The sequence below is a fragment of the Ochotona princeps genome, chromosome 6 (genome assembly GCF_030435755.1).
Source record: "Ochotona princeps isolate mOchPri1 chromosome 6, mOchPri1.hap1, whole genome shotgun sequence".
NCBI lineage: Eukaryota > Metazoa > Chordata > Mammalia > Lagomorpha > Ochotonidae > Ochotona > Ochotona princeps.
This window is the reverse complement of record NC_080837.1, coordinates 73,909,033-73,927,711: the sequence shown is the minus strand read 5'-3', so window position 1 is coordinate 73,927,711 and position 18,679 is coordinate 73,909,033. Positions and strand designations below refer to the sequence as shown.

At 43.8% G+C, this 18,679-nt stretch overlaps 1 protein-coding gene across 4 annotated transcripts in view; it reads right to left on the bottom strand.

Moving 5' to 3' along the window:
* Positions 1-266: 266 nt before the first annotated feature.
* Positions 267-18,679, bottom strand: part of ARID4A (AT-rich interaction domain 4A) — a 66,911-nt gene continuing 48,498 nt past the window's right edge. For 3 of the 4 annotated variants that reach the window (XM_058666497.1, XM_058666495.1, XM_004597623.2), the window contains exons 17-23: positions 15,375-15,459; positions 12,096-12,237; positions 9,154-10,302; positions 8,868-8,972; positions 5,265-5,471; positions 4,569-4,715; positions 267-633 (exon numbers count right to left, since the gene is read on the bottom strand). In XM_058666497.1, the coding sequence (XP_058522480.1) occupies positions 530-633; positions 4,569-4,715; positions 5,265-5,471; positions 8,868-8,972; positions 9,154-10,302; positions 12,096-12,237; positions 15,375-15,459 (1,939 nt within the window). In that variant the 3' untranslated portion in view covers positions 267-529. The remainder of the gene's footprint in view (positions 634-4,568; positions 4,716-5,264; positions 5,472-8,867; positions 8,973-9,153; positions 10,303-12,095; positions 12,238-15,374; positions 15,460-18,679) is intronic. The other variant, XM_058666498.1, reaches the window with a different exon arrangement.

Genomic DNA, 18,679 nt, shown 5'->3' with positions numbered 1-18,679 from the left:
ACTTTGGCAGTTCTAAGTAGCAAGTGCTTCCACAAAAAATAAAAACAACAACAACAACAACAACAACAAAAATACAACATAAACCCCCTAACTCACCAAGTGTTCAGACACACCTCAGTGAAAGTGCGGCAGTAACTACTTATCCGACAAGCTTTCGATGTTTATATGTGCACTTGCTCGCCTGTGATTTCTCTAACGTCTGAAAGCTGTACTGTACAAATTCAGATCTGCGAAGTGCCCTTTGCTCTCTCTCTCTGTCTCTCTCTCTCTCTTTCTCTCTCTCTCTCTCTCACACACACACACAGGAGAAGTAAGACAGGCTGCTTAACGGTCGATTATGAATCTGCTTATTGGCTTTGCAAAAAGGATAAAAAGAAAACAAGAAGGGAAGAGGTCGGATTCAGCCTGGAGAAGCGTGGCCGGTATACTTAGCGGTGTGAGAGCAGTTGAGTGCTTTCGGGGTTGGATTTCAGCATCTGGGGGACCGTGTCCATGGCAGCAAACCGCTGGCAGGGCGTGCAGACGGTCATCACCTGCACTCCACTGCAAGCACGTTTTGCGGGGGAGACGACGCTGAGGGACTCATCCCAGTGTCTGACGAAGCCGATGACATGGAGGCGCCAGCATGAGACACTGCAGGAGCAAAACCACTGTTACATTCCAGAACGTTCATGCTAGGATGCCCCACGGACAGCAAGGAAGCAGGAAGACTCTGAACACTCGCTTTAACCAAGGGCCTCTTAATGCTGCATGAGGAATCCAGAAATTTTCTTTTTCTTTTTTAAAGATTTATTAATTTTTATTAGGAAGTCAGATTTATAGAGAGAAGGAGAGACAGAGAGAAAGATTCTCCGTCTGTTGGCTAACTCCCCAAGTAACCAAAACAGCTGGAACTGAACCGATCTGAAGCCAAGAGCCTCAGCTGGGTCTCCCAGCATGTGCAGGGGTCCCAAGGCTTTGGTTCCCAGGCCACAGACAGGGAGCTAGAAAGCAAGTGGAGCAGCTGGGAGATGAGCTGGTGCCCACTGGGATCCTGGCGGTTGCAAGGTGAGGATTTAGCCACTAGGCTATCACGCTGAGCCAGGAATCAAGAAATTTTCACGGAAAATGTTGACAGGCTCAATAGAGTAGAATTAATTTTTAGGTAACTAGGTAACTCAAATACTGTAAAATGTAAAGATGAAAGGGAAATTAAGCTTTGGCATCCCCAAACGTAGACAAATCCCACAAAGGAACTTTGCTTGCCCCAAATCAGAAGCAAGGTTAGCCTGAGGTCAGACCTGGAGTGTTCACTTTCTTCTCTGTCAGGAGCCTTGGGGAACAGGACAGCAGTGTGTGTGCCTAAAAAGAAAGGCCCCAAGACTGGCTATGTCTAAGGTATCTTGCCACTGGGAGGCTGCGCCTTCACCTTGGTTTTCCTCAAAAACCTTGCCAGTCTTTATACAATCACTTCCACTGTATCTAAAGTTTTACTTTTAAGGTTAACATCCATGTGAAAGTCAGAGCTCCCGAGCCGGGAAGATGTGGGATCTTCCAGCCACTGGCTTCTTCCCCAGGTGGTCCTAAAGGTGAAGCCAGGAGCTCAGCTGGATTTTCCACATGGGTGGCAAAGGCCCAAACGTTTGGGCCAGCTTCCTTCCAGTGTTTTTACCAGGTCATGGGCAGGCCAGCAGCTCAGACATGGGACAGCCAGGACACAAGTGAGCACTCACTTAGGAGAGGAATGGTAGGCGGCAGCTTGACCGACTATGTCACAATGTTGGCCCCTAAAGTTTTCATTTTTGTTTCTTAACTATGTCTATGTGCATTCTTACATGTATGCTAGAAATGTTTCAACTTTATAATTCATTACAGAAAAAGGAAACAAATAGAAGAAGAAGACCATTATAGAAAAAGAACGTTCTGGCCCCGGTTTGATGGTTCAGTGGCTAAATCCTCGCTCAGTGATCCCATATGGACACCAGTTTGTATCCTGGCTGCTCCACTTCCCATCCCGCTCCCTGCTGGGCATGGGAAAGCAGTCAAGGAAAGCCCAAGGCCCTGGCATCCTGCACTGTGTGAGATCTGGACTAAGATCCTGGCTCCTGGCTTCAGATTTGCTCAGCTCTGGCTATTGTGGTCACTTGGGGAACGAACCAGATCTTTCTCTCTGTCAATCTGCTATTCCAATTAAAATAAATTGGGGGGAAAAAAAAGAAGTTTTTTTTTTTTTTGTCACCTAAAACTTTGATCACTTTTAAGAAATAAATTCCAAAACAGTGTAGGGGTCGCTGAAGAAACTTCAATTTGTTCTTTTTACCTTTTTATGTTAAAAAATCCTAGAGAGATTTCTAGCTGTGTACAGGTTTGTTTGCCCCACCCCACCCTTTTTAAGAACAAGCATGAAAAGAAAAAAAATCTGACCATTTTACATTTGCTCCATGCAATTTCCAGGCGTTAAAGACTTACAGGACTCAAGACTATATTTAACACAAGTGCTTCTATCATAACTCGCCCTGCATTTGCCCGGAGCAGAACACTTCTCAACATGGTTAAGCTTACCAAGTAATGCACCTTCTATTTGTTTGAGTGACAGGGTGGTCAGGCTCCCATCTGCTGGCTCACTCTCCACATGCCCTCAATGGTCAGGGCTGGGGAGCCCAAGCAGCGATCTGGGCGCTCAATGCAAGTCAGCTATGTGGCTGGCAGGAACTGAACCCCTTGAGTGACTGATGCTGGCTGCCTCCCGGGGCCCGTATCAGCAGGAAACCAGAAGCAAGAGTTAGTGCTAGGAGTGAAACCCAGACATCTTACAGGGAGTTGTGTTCTATGCCTGCCACGCCAGAGCCATCCTACAGTTTTCATTCCCCATCACACAGACTCCCCTGGACCCGATCATTCTCCCTGAAGGGCAGTGAGTCCTTCTAGTCTTACAACTCACGTCTTTCAGTTGTTTAAAATTTTTGTATGCCTTTGCTGACAACTTCCTCCTATGTTAACTCAGTGCTCTCCTTCTAGAAACTCATACGATTCAAAGTTGCACTTCCTTGTTGATCTAGACTATTCCTTTCTTTTATCCTATTGCTTTTTTCTTTGTTTTTGACCTTCTGCTATGTTCTAGTCAAGCTTTACTGCCTGTTATTTTTTTTTTAAATATTTATTTTATTTTTATTACAAAGTCAGATATACTGAGAGGAGGAGAGACAGAGAGGAAGTGGAGCTGCCGGGATTAGAACCAGCAGCCATATGGGATCAAGGCAAGGACCTTAGCCACTAGGCCACACTGCCAAGCCCACTGCCTGTTATTTATCATTACATTCAAGAAACTCCTTCAAAAGCTGATGGAGAGTTTGTATATGCGCATCAGGGCTTTCCAATATGGACAAAGCACCTGCAGTGATGCGTGAGGACCGTGTTCTGTGCTACAGGAGTGCACAGATGTTATCATTTATGGGAAATATTTTCCATGGAGCAGTCAACTCCTTCAAATACCTTGTAATGTTTTTCTAGGAATGAACAGATAAGCTTGGCTGCTAGGTGCATGGCAGCGGGACTGGAAGAGCCACAGGAGTCCTAGCATTCAGTATGCAAACTGCCACTCAGCTTCAACCTCAGCTACGGACGGTAGCAGTGTACAAGCCTATGGAACCCCTGATCCTTCTTTAAACTCATCTCCTATTTTCTGCTAGAACTGGAAGATTGCTTTGCTTCACAGTCTCTCTAGATTTCAGACTCCTGGCATATCCCTCACTTCAGAGGCTTAATGGAATTCAGTGGCAGGAGTTGGTTTTGCTTCTCGTTTTGTCAAACTGTAGGGACAGGCAAGCTTAGATATTAGCATTATCCTGTCCGCTGGCAGTCACCAGCCCAGGTACTCCACTGACATGGCTCATCTACTGTTGAAGGCCTTCTTGTTTTCTTGTACTGTTTCTGTACATCTGTGTTGTAATAATGCTTTTAATTTACTATTGTCTTTGTAGGAATTAGGGAAAGGACAGATATGACCATGTCCATGTTTACCTACAAGTGAACTCTGTATCTCTTAAAGGTCTAGCTTGTACTCTGCTCCATGTTTCCAGAATAACAGCAACACTCTCTTCTGCTGTTAACTTCTATGCCGGTTAACCTCACACTGCGGGCACACACTACCTCACTGAATGTTAGGTGCTCATTCACACTGCTGCTGCACTAACTTAAGACTGTAGTTGCCCAGGAAGACTTAAGACTCTAGCAGGATAACCTCCTTGAGCATAAGCCTTATGCTTACTCCTTTGGGTGGATCCCATAGCAACAAAGACAAGGCCTGCTGACAGCCAGCTAGCGCTTGTGGAGCAAAGAATCAAGTTCAAGAGAGAATAAATTCTTCTTGAGAATTTAGCACATTCAGTTCAATCACACATTGTGGTAAACAGGTCATATGCTCTTCAAGGGTCTCAATTCAGCTAATTCACTTAACCACAGAAAAAAGCACAGGAAATCTAAAGGCAGGAATTAAGGACTGTGTACTACGTTCAAAGAGCGGCTAACTCAAGCACCCTAAAGTAACAGAACATATACTGCAAAAATAGTGGAAGAAAAATTAAAGTTACCTTCTCTGTCTTTCTTTTTTAACCTTTTTCTTCTCCTGTCTATGGTGGCAACTTCTGACTTCAAGGACATATAATATTTTTTGATTTCCTGTAGTTTCTCTTGGAGAAAAGAGATCCTCTCTGTACTGTTCATATTATCTAATTCATCTAAAAGGAGAAAAAAAATACAGTTAATCTGAATTTTTAAATGATCCTTTGAGAAAAAAAGGTGATATTCTATCAAAAGTGTAACTCCTAAAGCAACAAAAGTGTTAGTTTATTAAAAATCAACTATATCAATTATGTAAGGCTCTCTAAAATGATAACGTGAATTAAATCGATGACTATAAGTTCTTATAATATCCCAGAATTTTTGTACAATCTGTTTTCTAAACTGGTTGTTGCTTAATCATTCAGAAAAATACAAGAAAACTGCCACAAAAATCCAACTTGATTCATAATTGTAGGGACCAGTTACTCTAACTGATCCATCCTATGGCCACTTCAGTCTAATCGGGAACATACAAACACACATCTGAACTTAGCTGGATCTCTTCCTCAAGGCCGTATCTGTCCAGTTAGAGCTATGAAAAGACAGAGTTATTGGAATACCTAAAAAAATTAATCACCACTCCTTATTCTGTTAATATTAATTCGTCTAGATGTTTTAAGATATGTTCCACTTTGCAATGTATGTTTGGCTTTCTATGAGCTTACTGAGTTGAAAGCTCCACTTATATGTCCGCGGGGATGAGTTGGCATGTTTTTCTCTGTGTTTATCCTTCTCTCCGTCTTTGATGTGAGGGGATATTCTCGCAGGAGATCGAGCAGGCTTCTGTGGCTTAGATCCAGGAAGGTGCTTGACTGGGGAACATTTGCTGGAGCTGTCTAGGACGGGGAGATCTTCACTGTCACTACTTTGTCCTGTAACAAAAAGAATTGATTCAGGCTATTAACAATAAAAATTTCAATTATTCAGAATACAACAGACCCAGAAATGATCCTTCTTGGTAACCTACAGAAACAGCTGCACAAATGGATGAAGCTTATAATAGCAATAGAAACAAAGACACTCAGTAAACAAAGAAACTAAGTAAACAACCCAAAGGTAGGCCAATAGGGAAAAGGTCAAAAATTAAATACCACTGAATTCTTTGCTAACGCTATTAAAAACAGTGAGCTGGAGAAGTTCAAAGACCAAATTTGGTCTCTTCCTTGAGTTGAGACCGCTTTCCTTGTCTTCAGGGGCAAACTCTGAAGAGAAAAAATCTGTTATCCAGCATGCTGAAGCTTCTGACCACCCCTCTGAGCTCTCGGTAGGGTCTTCAAAACTTACTGTTGGTTAAATGCAATCATTAGAAAAACAACAAAATCTACCCAAATATTCCATATAACTTGAAACATTCTTTCTTATTCAAACCTATATGAGAAATTTCCCCACCAAATTCTATTTTTGGTTCTCTTTTTATAAGTTATAGCAATCTCAATCTGGTTTAGTCTTCTGAAAACTATTTTGTAAACAAAAACAAACACAAAAAAAAACCTTTCTTCTGAACTCTAGACCCCCATTCTTCTAGTCTCTTCTAGTCCCCAAACTCTGATTTCTCAAGTTGCGCTTCCTTCAACCTGTCATTGCTTCTATATTGCACATTTCAGTTATCTAACTCCTCATAGGCCACTAATCATAACTGAATTCAAGTCAGTTTACTTTCCAAATGTCTAACTCATTCTTTTTTATTGCCTTCATTAAGTGACATTCTTCGTTTCCTTCCATTTTCAATCTTTTTTTTTTTTTAAAGATTTATTTTATTTTTATTACAAAGTCAGATATACTGAGAGGAGGAGAGATAGAGAGGAAGTGGAGCTGCCGGGATTAGAACCAGCGGCCATATGGGATCAAGGCAAGGACCTTAGCCACTAGGCCACACTGCTGAGCCCCATTTTCAATCTTTAAATCTTTTTATTTTGAAACATTCCACAAAATTTAAAAAATCTGCAAATTTTCCAAAAAAAACCTTCAACGAACAATTCAAATAATTTTTTTTTCTAATTTGAGGTTAAGCTAATTTGCTATAATTGAGGGAGGAGGGGCTATCATGTGAATTTCTTATGAGCAACTTTCTCCATGGGTGTTAGTTCATACTCAACCGTTTAGAACTACAGATGTTCCCCTGGCATGGTAGCCTAGTGGCTAAAGTCCTCCCCTTGTGCACACTGGGATCCCATATGGGCTCCAGTTCTAATCCCGACAGCCCCACTTCCCAACCAGCTCTCTGCTTGTGGCCTGAGAAAGCAGTCGAGGGCAGCCCAAAGCCTTGGGACCCAATACATGAGTCCTGGAAGAGGCTCCTGGCTCCTGGCTTCGGATCAGCTTGGCTCCGGCTATTGTAGTCACTTAGGGAGCAAATCACTGGATGGAAGATCTTCCTCTATGTCTCTCCTCCTCTTTGTATATCTGACTAATCAATTAAACAAACAAACAAACAAAAAAAACAAACAAAAACAACAAAAGTACAGATGTTGTATGATCTAACAGGACGTCTGAGGGCCAGAATCTTGAGGGCAGCTTGACTGTAAAGCTTGGCTCGGGGATCTTGTGAGGTTGCCCTCAAACTCTCGGCTGGGCCACTGGTCTGAGAAGATGACAGAGCTGGGGTCAGCTTTCCAGTGGCTCGCCCAGGGGCTACTGGCAGACGCTTCAGTTCCTGGCTGGCTGTTGGCAAGATGCCTGTCTCCTACCACAAGTGTCACTCAGCGGAGGGCTTGGATGTCCTTACAGCATGGCAGCCAACTTGCCCAGAGCAAGTGACTCAATGGAAGGCATGGAGGTGTTTGCAGGGCCTCCTAGGATCTGTTCTCTGTACAGGTGAATTGCTAGGTTCAGCCCACGCCCAGGGGGAGGGAAATCAATGGATCTGTGTATTATGTTTTTACAACCATCACACTCCTACTGTATCATCAACATCAGGAAATTAACACAGATATATTACTATCATCTAACATAGGTTTCTTCACGTGATCCAATAACATTCTATATAGCAACAGGATCTAGGTGAGACTCAAGTGCTGGATCTAGTTGTTGTGTGTTGTAAGTCTCCTTCAATCTGGAACATTTCTTTTTTACTCAATGATCATAACCTTGGGAGTTATGAAAAGCACAGTCTGGTTATTTTTCAGAATATACCATAGCTTAAAATTCCTAGTAATTGGATTTGTGTTCCGCATTGTTGACAGGGATGTCATAGTTGTGGTTGCGCTCCTGGCCCATGGGACATAATTTCAATTTGTGCCCTAACTGGTGGGGTTCACTTTGATCACTTGACTGGATGATGGCTACTCAGGATCCCTCTAATTACAGCTACCTCTCTAGCTTCATCTCCTATCATTGGCCCTCCAGGTCTGCAGGCTTCCACTGTTCGGCTGCTACTCACCTGGACTATGCAAAACCTGACCTGTGGCTCCAACTTTTCCTTTGAAACATATTTTACTATAAATCACATGCCCCTTTCCTTGGAATCTGTGTTTAATGCAACCCAGAGCTTCCCTTTGTTAAGATCACCCAGAGTCCTTTGCACTACAGTCTACTACTTCATTTCATTCTTCATTGTACAGAAGATATTCTCTCACGTCATCTATTCCATTCACTAGTTTCTTCTTTGTTTCGGTAAAAACTGCCTTTACTTCCCCACATTTCTTGGAAGAACAGCTTGTGTTGTTGTTGTTGTTGAGGAGCAGACAAACAGGTTCTCATCTGCTCATTTACTCCTCATGCGCTGCCGTGGCCCCAACCCAGGGCAATGCAGGTCGTCCACTTGGAGGGCAAGAACTACATGCACTGTCCCAGCTGAACTCCCAGGGTGTGTGTTAGGCGGAAGCTGGGGGCAGGAGCCAGAAGCAGCTCCTGAAGCCAGCTACTGACGCCGGATACAGGTGCTGTAATGGCCAGGCCGAGGGCCACCTTCTCCGAGTTTCCCAGTTTCTTAGCCAATTTATGAGTCAGCTCTTCCTGAATAAAGGAGATAGGCCCTTTAGAAGCATAAACTGTTATCTGCCTCTAAATAGCAACACAGCATTTGTCTTTCAAGAGTTCCAGATATGTTCTCATAACTGCTTTACATAATAAACACAAAGTATCAACAAATCACAATCATGCCAGTTTTAAATAACACTGACAAGCACTTTCAGATTAAAAGTTAATGTGACTCTGGCTTTTCCAGAACATAATTAATGAACTGACTTTTAAACTGGCACAAATGCTCAGGCCGACACACAGCCAACAACACAAAGCCTGTATGGAGCTAGCACCGCCAAAGCACTGACCTGGCCCATTCTTCTCACTTTTGGCTACAGCATTGGTTCGCTTTGGGGTCCGCTTTTGCTTTTTTGCCAATAATCCACTGTTTCCATCGCTTGGTCTTTTCTGGCCTGAAACAAGAGGAAAGAGAGAATTTGAAAACAGAAACCAAAAAGAGCACTAAGTAAAAATGAATTGATTTGCCTACATTTTTTCCATATATACATTTAAAAGAAAGAATGATCAACAGTACCTGAAACGCTTAACATTAATCTTTGGTTTCACATTTCCCCCCCTTGAGAAAACTCTTACCCTTCTCTCTGTTCTCTCTCTCCTGAACCATGACACTACAAGGACCAGAGGCACTGCTGGCTTCAAACCCATTGGCTGCCTCCCTATCACAGAGACCTTCTTGGGATTCTTCTGCGATGCTGTCCACCTCGATCGTCATGTCGCTCTCACTTTTCACGCTACGGGACTCATCTTGGCTGAGGGTCAGTGGGGAAGCCACGGAGAAGGCATGCTGCGCGACCGCAGGTAGGGCAGGTAGCACAGACACAAGAGAGTTCAAGTCAGAGGTCTCAACAACCACGTCCTCACCACTGGTCTTATCCTTATCGTCCAAATCGTCCAGGTCGACCTCGTGGCACACCAAGGTTTCCGGCCCAATCAGGGGCATTGTGTCCTCTTCTTCCTTCAGGGGAGTGGGAAGAGCTGCTGGGGCTGGGCTGTGGGGTTTCTCACTCGTCAGTTCCTGCCGGCACTGGTTCGACTCTGCTGTTAGCGATGGCATTCCTTCATTTTCTGTTTCAAAGTGCTGTTCAAATTTCAAGCTTCTTGCTCCCTCGGAACCGATACAATCTGAGGTCCTGTCCTGAGACGCACTGTTCGTGGTTTCCACTCCATTCTCCATCCTGATCTTCTTGTCTGGTGATGACTGTCCTAGTGTTTTTCGTTTCAACTTTTTGTCTTTGCCACTTTGATCAATTTCATCTTCTGCAGCGGAAGACAAGTTTTTACTGTCTAATGCGGACAATTCCAGACTAAGAGCTTCAACAGGAGGCTCACCTCCAGCATCATCCTGGCCGAACGAGGAGATCTTTATAATTTCCAAAGACAGATCTTTTGTTTTGCTACGTCTTCCCTTTCCTTTGGGAGATTTTTCTGCTTCTTTCTTAATTTCTTCTGATTCTCTTTTAATTTCTTCTGCTTTGTTTCCAAAAATCTGCACAATTTGTTCATTCTCTCCAACTTCTAACTTCAGGGATTCTACAGGCCGCAATTGAGTCCTGTCAGTCTCTTTCAACATATGGGCGGCAATCTTTGGAGCTTCTTCATCGAGCTTATCATCATTCAGGTGTTCCTGTTTCTCTAATTCTTCTTTAATATCAAGAGAAAGTTCTTCATTTATCAAACTCTTATCTAAAGAATCTTCGGCTTCACTATCTGATGAACAAGAGTCTGAAAAAGGAACATTATTATACAGATTTTATACAAATATAACTTTATAATTAAAAAATCCTATAAAATACATAACCAGAACCCTTAATCATTCACAGCGGTGTGCCTTCCTTTAGCCATAAAGCATAACATTTTTGTGAAAAATTTGGAGGGGTTCAAATTAAACTCCATGTAAAAATACATGACATCTCAATGCTGAAAAAGTGATTTTGTAATTTCTGCTAGTATTACATTCAGATTACGACAACCTTTAAGAAAAGTCAAAGGACTGGTTTTAAGATATTTAGTTGATATGTGAAGCACTTTGAGCCAAGATCTGGCAGACAGTGATGAAATCACGTGTTGGCCATTTTATGTGCTAGGAAAGAAACATGACATCCCACCTTAAGAGAAATCTGCAGAGATGGTTAAAATGAGCAAAGTGAATTTTCAAAACTTTAAATATTCTTTGCATTAATAGGCAAGAAAGTATAGGCAAGTCACCTTCTTGAGACAGATATTATCCCCTTTCAATCAGAGAGTATTTTATTTATTTTATTACAAAGTCAGATATACAGAGAGGAGGAGAGACAGAGAGGAAGATCTTTCATCTAATGATTCACTCCCCAAATGAGTGCAACGGCCAGTGCTGTGCCTATCCGAAGCCGGGAACCAGGAACCTCTTCCAGGTCTCCCACAAGGGTGCAGGGTTCCAAGGCATTGGGCCATCCTCAGCTGCTTTCTTAGGCCACAAGCAGGGAGCTGGATGGGAAGTGGAGCTGCCAGGATTAGAACCAGCACCCATATGGGATCCCGGGGCGTTCAAGGCGAGAACTTTAGCCGCTAGGCCGCGCCGCCAGGTCCACAATCAGAGAGTATTTTAAACAGTAAAACTGAAACGTACAATCTGCCCAGATGGTGCTCGTATCGTAAAGTTCACAGGCCAAGTGATGAACGGATGCATTTTTCTAAGTAACAAGGCATAGGAAGTTTTATCTTGTGGCTTTAATATAAGCAAAATGTGGAATTCATTTTTTTCATGTTTTAGGAAATCTTTTACATGGTGGTTTAACAAGGCTGGATAGTTTTGCAGGTTCGATACTGGGCCAAGGGCATGTCTGGGACATTGGCAACCTCCCAGCCAAAAGCAGAGAAGTCCTTTTCAGACTTGCACGCAATTGCCATGGGGCCTAAGGCAGGTCTGTGGTCCACACAGGGCAGCTTTCTTCTTGATAGGAGGAAAAGTGGAAGGAGTAAAAGCAGAAGAAAACGTGCTCATCCACGCTTGTCACAAAACATTAGCTGTGCTCTCCTTACACAGCAGCATCTCGGCTTCAGTGAGAAACACTGCATTTACCGGAGATACTGATGCTTGCTTTGAATGAAAGTGCAGCAAACAGCAGAATGCACGATTCGCCAATTGTCCCTTAATTCAAAAAGCATATAAAAGTATATAGCAAAAAAAAAAAAAAGACATTCTCTCCAAAGTTGGCAGTTACCGTCACAAGAGGTTAAAACCCGACGACTCTGCATGAATGTCTGCTGCAATGGTAGTTGTGCTACAGTCATGTACCGCCTGACAATGTTTCAGTTGGTGACAGACCATCTGCTACAGTGATCCCAGCAGGCAATGTCACCTGGTGTCCACACTGCCACAGCCCGACCTAGTGATGTGTTTCTCAGAAGGTATCGCTGGTACTAAGTGACGCACATCGTGTTTCCATCACGGATCAGTACCCCTGAAAACAGAGGCCCTCCCACCCCACTGGACAGAGCTAAGCTGTCCGGCACGCTGCTCTGAGCATCTCTGGTACCTGACTTTCCATCACTGTTGGGCGTCTTGGATAATCCAAACGGCAGGTTGGGTGACAGTGTTGATTTTAATGGCGGACGCCCCCGTTTTGATTTCTGTCTGTCCTCATCCCTCTTCTCGTCCTTCTCACCGTCTTCTTTATTCTGTGTATAGAATTACAAAATGCATGAGAAGGGGGACTGCCTCACGAGAAACAACAGTCGTCGATCCTAGGAAAATGATGAATCAGAAAGGTGAGACATGTAACCTATGCTGCATCCACGTGAGTCTGATGCTCTACATTCACCGTGTTGACTCTGGGAACGAAACGGCTGCACAGCAGGCAGGGGCACAGCCCTCCAGCACTCTCCTTGGCTTCAAGACCAAAGCAAAACAAACAAATCAAGGAACTGAACTAAAAACCTGAGGCCAAGCTCTCCTGCAAAGGTTGAAACATGAGGGTGTGGATGTGGGCAGCATCCCACAACTGGCCAGCAGGTGAGTGTTTTAACAGTTTTAGTACTGGCTTCTAGGAATAAAAAAATCAGATTTCAGCCAGCAGGCTGACGGTGCAGTATCACAGGGAAAGCTGCGGCCTGCCATGTTGCTATCCTGCATGAACGCTGATTCGTGTTCCAGTGGCTTCACTTCCCACCGAGGCCTTGGTACAGGCTTAGGAAGACAGGTGGAAAATGGTCCAGGTGTTGGGCTGCTGCCACCTACTGTGGGAAATCTGGAAGAGGCTTCAGCGTTAGCCTGGCCCAGAAGACAGGTGGTTGTGGCCATCTGAGGAGTGAACCAGTGCATGGAAGATCTTTTCTCTCTGAAAACTCTTCCAAACAAATAAATAACTCTTCAAAATCAAATCAGGGGGCCAGTGCTATGACCTAATGGGTCAAGCTGTCACCTACAACGCGAGCATCCTATGTTGGCACTGGTTCAAGTCCCAGCTGCTCCACATCTGCTCCAGCTCCCTGATGAGCCTGGGAAAGCAGCTGAAGATGTCCAACCCCTTGGGAGACATGGATGAAGATGCTGGGTCCCGGCTTTGGCCTGCACCAGCCCTGGCTGCTACAGCCATGTGTGGAGTGAGCCAGCAGACCAAAGATCTCTTTCCCTTTCTCTCTGTAACTCAGCTTTCAAATTAAAAAAAAAAAAAAAATAAGATTTATATATTTTTAAAGATTTATTTATTTTTATTGGCAAGTCAGATTTACAGAGTGATGGAGAGACAGAAAGATCTTTCATCTGCTGGTTCACTCTCCAAGTAGCCAGAGTGAACTGATCCAAAGCCAGGAGCCAAGAGACTCCTCCAGGTCTCCCACATGGGTGCAGGGTGCCAAGACTTTGGGCCATGCTTGACTGCTCTCTCAGGCCACAAGCAGGGAGCTGAAAAGGAAGTCGAGTGGCTGCGATATGAACTGCTGCCCATATGGGATCCCGGCATGTGCAAGGCTAGCTAGGCTTCCGCATTGGGCCCAACTGAAATAAAACTTAAAAAAAAAAATTTGGAAGATTTTTTTTTTTTAAAGATTTATTCATTTTATTACAGCCAGATATACACAGAGGAGGAGAGACAGAGAGGAAGATCTTCCATCCCATGATTCACTCCCCAAGTGAGCCGCAACGGGCCGGTGCTGCGCCGATCCGAAGCCGGGAACCAGGAACCTCTTCCGGGTCTCCCACGCGGGTGCAGGGTTCCAAGGCATTGGGCTGTCCTCAACTGTTTTCCCAGGCCACAGGCAGGGAGCTGGATGGGAAGTGGAGCTGCCGGGATTAGAACCGGCGCCCATATGGGATCCCGGGGCGTTCAAGGTGAGGACTTTAGCCGCTAGGCCACGCCGCCGGGCCCGGAAGAATGTTTTTTTAAAAATCAGATTTTATCCTAATAAACCATTATAGCAATCTTTAAAAATCCTAAAATGTAGCAACCCTGGGCCTCCATCCCCAGAGCAGACTCCAGAAAATAAGTATGTCCTCTTGCTTGTAACCATTTACCCATATTTTCCCTTTCCCCTGGAGCCCACAGAGCATCTAAGTTAAATCCCATGCTCTAGGGGCTTGGTTGTTATTTGTCCTGAAACAATGTGATGATGCTTTAAATTTCCACATTTTTAGCTCCTGATTTAAAACAGAAAAATTCACAAGTACCTTTAAAGACTCAAGATAATTACTGTAGTGAGAAAGATTTATAGAAAACCAAAATGCCTTAAATGCGGATTACTCAGTCAAACAAGCCAATTTCCAAAGATTATGTACCATATGAATCCAACTAAGTGATACTTTGGAAAAAGGAAAACTAATGAGACGACTAATACTGTAATGCCGAGGGCTGACGAGGGTCGGGAAGTACAATGGGCAGTGCTATGAGGAATTTTCTTAAGATTTCTTTTATTTTTATTGGAAAGGCTACTTTACAGACAGAAGGAGAGTCAGAAGGCTCTTCCATTTGCCTGTTTACTCCGCAAGTGGCTGCAATAGCCTGACATGAGCTTATCAGAAGCCAGGAGCTTTGGGTCATCCTCCACTGTTTCTCCAGGCCACAAGCAGGGAGCTAGATGTGAAGTGGAGCAGCTCGGACATGAACCAGCAGCCATATGGGATCCTGGTGCTTGCGAGGAGAGGATTTAGCCACTAGACCACCACATCCCACCCTGCTATGAGGATTTTGAGGACAGCGGAGCTGCTGTTTGATTCGGTACGGGTAAGTAGATGACATTAAACATTTGTCCAAACCCATGGTCCTGTACAACAACCACAGTAAACTCTAATGTCAGCTGTGAACTCTGCATGATAATGGTGTCAATTCAGGTTCCGTAATTGTAATATCCTGGTATGGGGCACAGTACAAGCAAAATCTTACACGTTTCCTTCAGCTTTGCTGAGTCTAAAACTGTTGTGACAAAAAGTCTTAAAAACCACAGGGTGGATACGGTGAGAGGGCGCTGCCGTCCCATCTGGCTGCCGGTTTGAGTACCAGCTGCTCCACCTCTGCCTCGGCTCCCTGCCGATACTGTTGATGGCCCTGGAAAGCAGTGGATGATGGCTCAAATCCTTGGGTCCCTGCACCCATGTGAGACCTGGAAGAAGTTCGAGGCTCCCATCATCCAATCAGCCATGTTCCGGCCATTGTGACATTTAGGGAAACCCCTCTCACTGTCTCATTCTCTTTGTAACTTTTGGAAGTTTAAAAAAAAAAAAAAAAGATTTTAAACCTCCAAAATTAAACTAACAGTTGCTTTAGTCCCCTAATGCCATTAGAATCTTCCTTGTTATACAGTACAGGAACCCGTGAACCTACTTTTGCTTTCTTCTTCTGTTTTTTCTTTGGTCCACCTTTGTCCAAAGGCCAGATTATCCTGTCAGCCTTCACCCATTCATCATACCTTTGGATAGAAGAACATATTAAAAATGTCAGCATGACGCTCTATCTGCAATGTAGAAACAACAGTAAGACAGACACAAGAATTTGCTTCCAGTGTTGGCAAAAGTATGAAGGGCACAGGTGGTGTTTTCCCGCTAACAAGTGCCAGCAACTGTGTGTATACCTGCCACCAACCGGGAAAGGCTCAGAGAAATTTTTAGAGTTAGCAGGTTCCGAGGGAGCTCTGGGTAAGCACACTCTAGACAGATCCAAGGCTATGCGAACTCCCCCAGATCTGGGCTGCCCAGCACATTCTGCACGGCACTTCATTCTCCTGAATGAGTCCTACAAGGATGACTCAGCAACTGTGCCATATGCTCAGTTGCAGGTTATTTTATTAAATTCATTTCAATTTTCTTCTTCCCAGAACCCTCTCTAGCTTTTACTATCACTAATAACACTTCAGTTTGCACTATGTCACCTTTAGGAATTTAATTCTTTTTAGAAACACTTATATTTGATATCCTTTACCTAAGTTTATTTTTGGTAGCTTAAGTTGAAAGCGCTTTCATTTCCCTTGTACCTTTGGATTTCAAAAGTCAGTGCAAATTACCAAGCAGAAGTAGAAAAGAAACAAACCTTCTTAGAATTAAATAATATCTATCACCAATCAAAACCTAACCATCCCCCCACAAAAAAAACCCCACAACACTATAGGTAGTTGTTGTATCAGAGTATTCCTTGTTAATGGAAACTCCACGGAAGACATGACCTTGCTATGGGAATCAGCCTGCACAGAGATGTGCAGAGTAAAGAGGCTGAATTTCAGTTGACACAGTACCAATATTTCCCACATTGTGGTCCGAACACTATCTCCTGCTGGATCAACCGACTTTGTAAACTTTACAGATAAGACTGGCAATAGACAATGTATCAGGCTTTAGGTATCTGTGCTTCATTATTTTACTTAGAAATATTCACTTATTTGCACATTTACTGAGCGCCTACCAGTATGCCAGGAAGTACAGAGAGGATAATATAGGAAGACAGGCTGCTACTCTCATATGACAGACAGACTGGCAAGAAACACAGAATACAGTCAAAATCAGCATAGCTTTTGAGGACAGTAAGAGGGTGATCGAGCTTATCCGGGGCAAACAAAGCAATAGGTAACCTGCAAAGCCCCAAATTCCAAAGGAGCCATCAGAGAGACACTGGAAGTAGTGCACTGGGCCCTCGCCTCACAGAGCAGTTCCACACACAGGTACTTCCAGCACTAATGCCTCAACCCATGGCAGCCCCAGATTCCCAACTAGACACCAGGATCTCTCAACCCCAAAGAATGGCTCACTCTGACTCGTTCTGCCTGCCTTTCAAGTAAATAAAACAAAACAGCAAAAAGGAAGGGAAAATTCTAAAGAGCAGGAAAACATACAGCAGATGAGTGTTATGAAGAGAATCTGAGCAGAAAAGAAGCTTTTAAGGTTGCTGCATGTACAAATACGATGATACATCAAAAAGTTGCTGATTGACCCAGCAGGGATATCCAAGTCTAACTCTGCGTTTCAGATAAATAAAATAAATCCTTAAAAAAAAATTTTAACATTATTTGCTATAAAATTTTTTGAACCCATGTATACTTTTTACATATATTGCCTTTTCCATGAGCATCTCCCATATACATGCAATTCAGAACTGTGTACTCGGACTGGCGCGACAGCCTAATGGTTAAATTCTGGCTTTTCATCCTCCAGGATCCCAAATGGGTGGCGGCTCATGTCCACTGCCCACCAGCCCCCTGCTTGTGGCCTGGGAATGCAGTAGAGAATGACCCAAAGCCTTGAGACCTGTGTGGGAGACCCTTGCATGGGAGACCTGGAGGAAGCTCCTGGTTTTGAGTTGGCTCAGTTCTGGCCATTGCGGTCACTTGGGGAGTGAACCAGTGGATGGACGACCTTTCTCTCTCTCTTCCCATCTGTATTTCCATTAAATAAAGTATTTAAAACAAAACAAAAATAAAAAAACCCTTTCTGTACCAAGGCAAACATATTTTAATCCCATTTTCCATGAGCATTTTGATGTACTCTTATAGTGACTTAAAATTGGTAAGCATAGTTCTTTTTTCCCTCCAGAATTCAACAGTATATCATAGAAAGAAAAGAAATGTAAGGTTTTAATATGGTATTTATCAAATCCACACTCTGAAATGATTTGAGATGAAAGAAGCCAAACTCTTCACACAAAAGAATACCGTTACTTCTCACTAAATGCTAGGCCTTGTTCCAAGAATTCTGGCATGTTAACTTGGGCATCACTGCTGTTTTATAGTATCATTATAAAGTAGTACTTCACGTCCCCAATTCAGAAGTAAGGAAACCGAATCGGAACAGAGAACTTCTAGGATACAGGGACTCTTTGGAGTAGTCTGGCTCCCATTAAGTACAGGACAGCTGGACACTTCAAACTTATAAGATCCTGTAAGGGAAAAGATGAGCAGCCTCAGCATCATGGAACGGGCCTGCTGACATCAGCTGGAAGGCCATGTGGCCACGGGCGGAGCCGTCCGTCCCCCCTAGGAACACCAACAGCTTCACAGAGCACCATCAGACACCGCTGCTGTGACCAAATGGACTGAACAAAACCAAAACCTCTGCCTGGGCACATCTAAACACATAAACAACAGGAACATGGATCAAGCCACAGCAATGACCAAATACCCTTTATCTCCAAATAGAGGTAACTCTTGCTGCTTCCAACTTTGGCACCAACCTTAGGTTGGCATTCTGATCTAACCACAATCTAATCTAACCTGGCATCCTGACAGTATCCAATTTGGCAGTCTTCTTCCTTAAATCCTCCCTCAAATCACTTAACAGAAGCTCACGTCTGTTTCTTCTATCATGAAAATAAATCAGTTACTTAGAATGTCACAGCCTTGATTCCTAAATGAAACAAAGTGCTGACCTGGTTGCCTGTCCATGTTGCCTGCAACAGGTATCCACAGGATGCTACGCCACCAAATTCCTCAAAGTGGAAGCCCTGAGTATACTGGGATTCAACCAGTGTCTTGTCAGTGAGGAGCCTCCTGGCTGGCCCCCACTATGTGTGAGTGTGTAAAAGCAGTGTGTAACTGCATAATACATCCAAGTGTTCCAGCACCCATGGGAGCCAGCTGGTCTTTGACTGAAGTATTGACACAGCTAGTAAGACAATGTCAAAGTCTGGGAAAATGAAAAACCAAA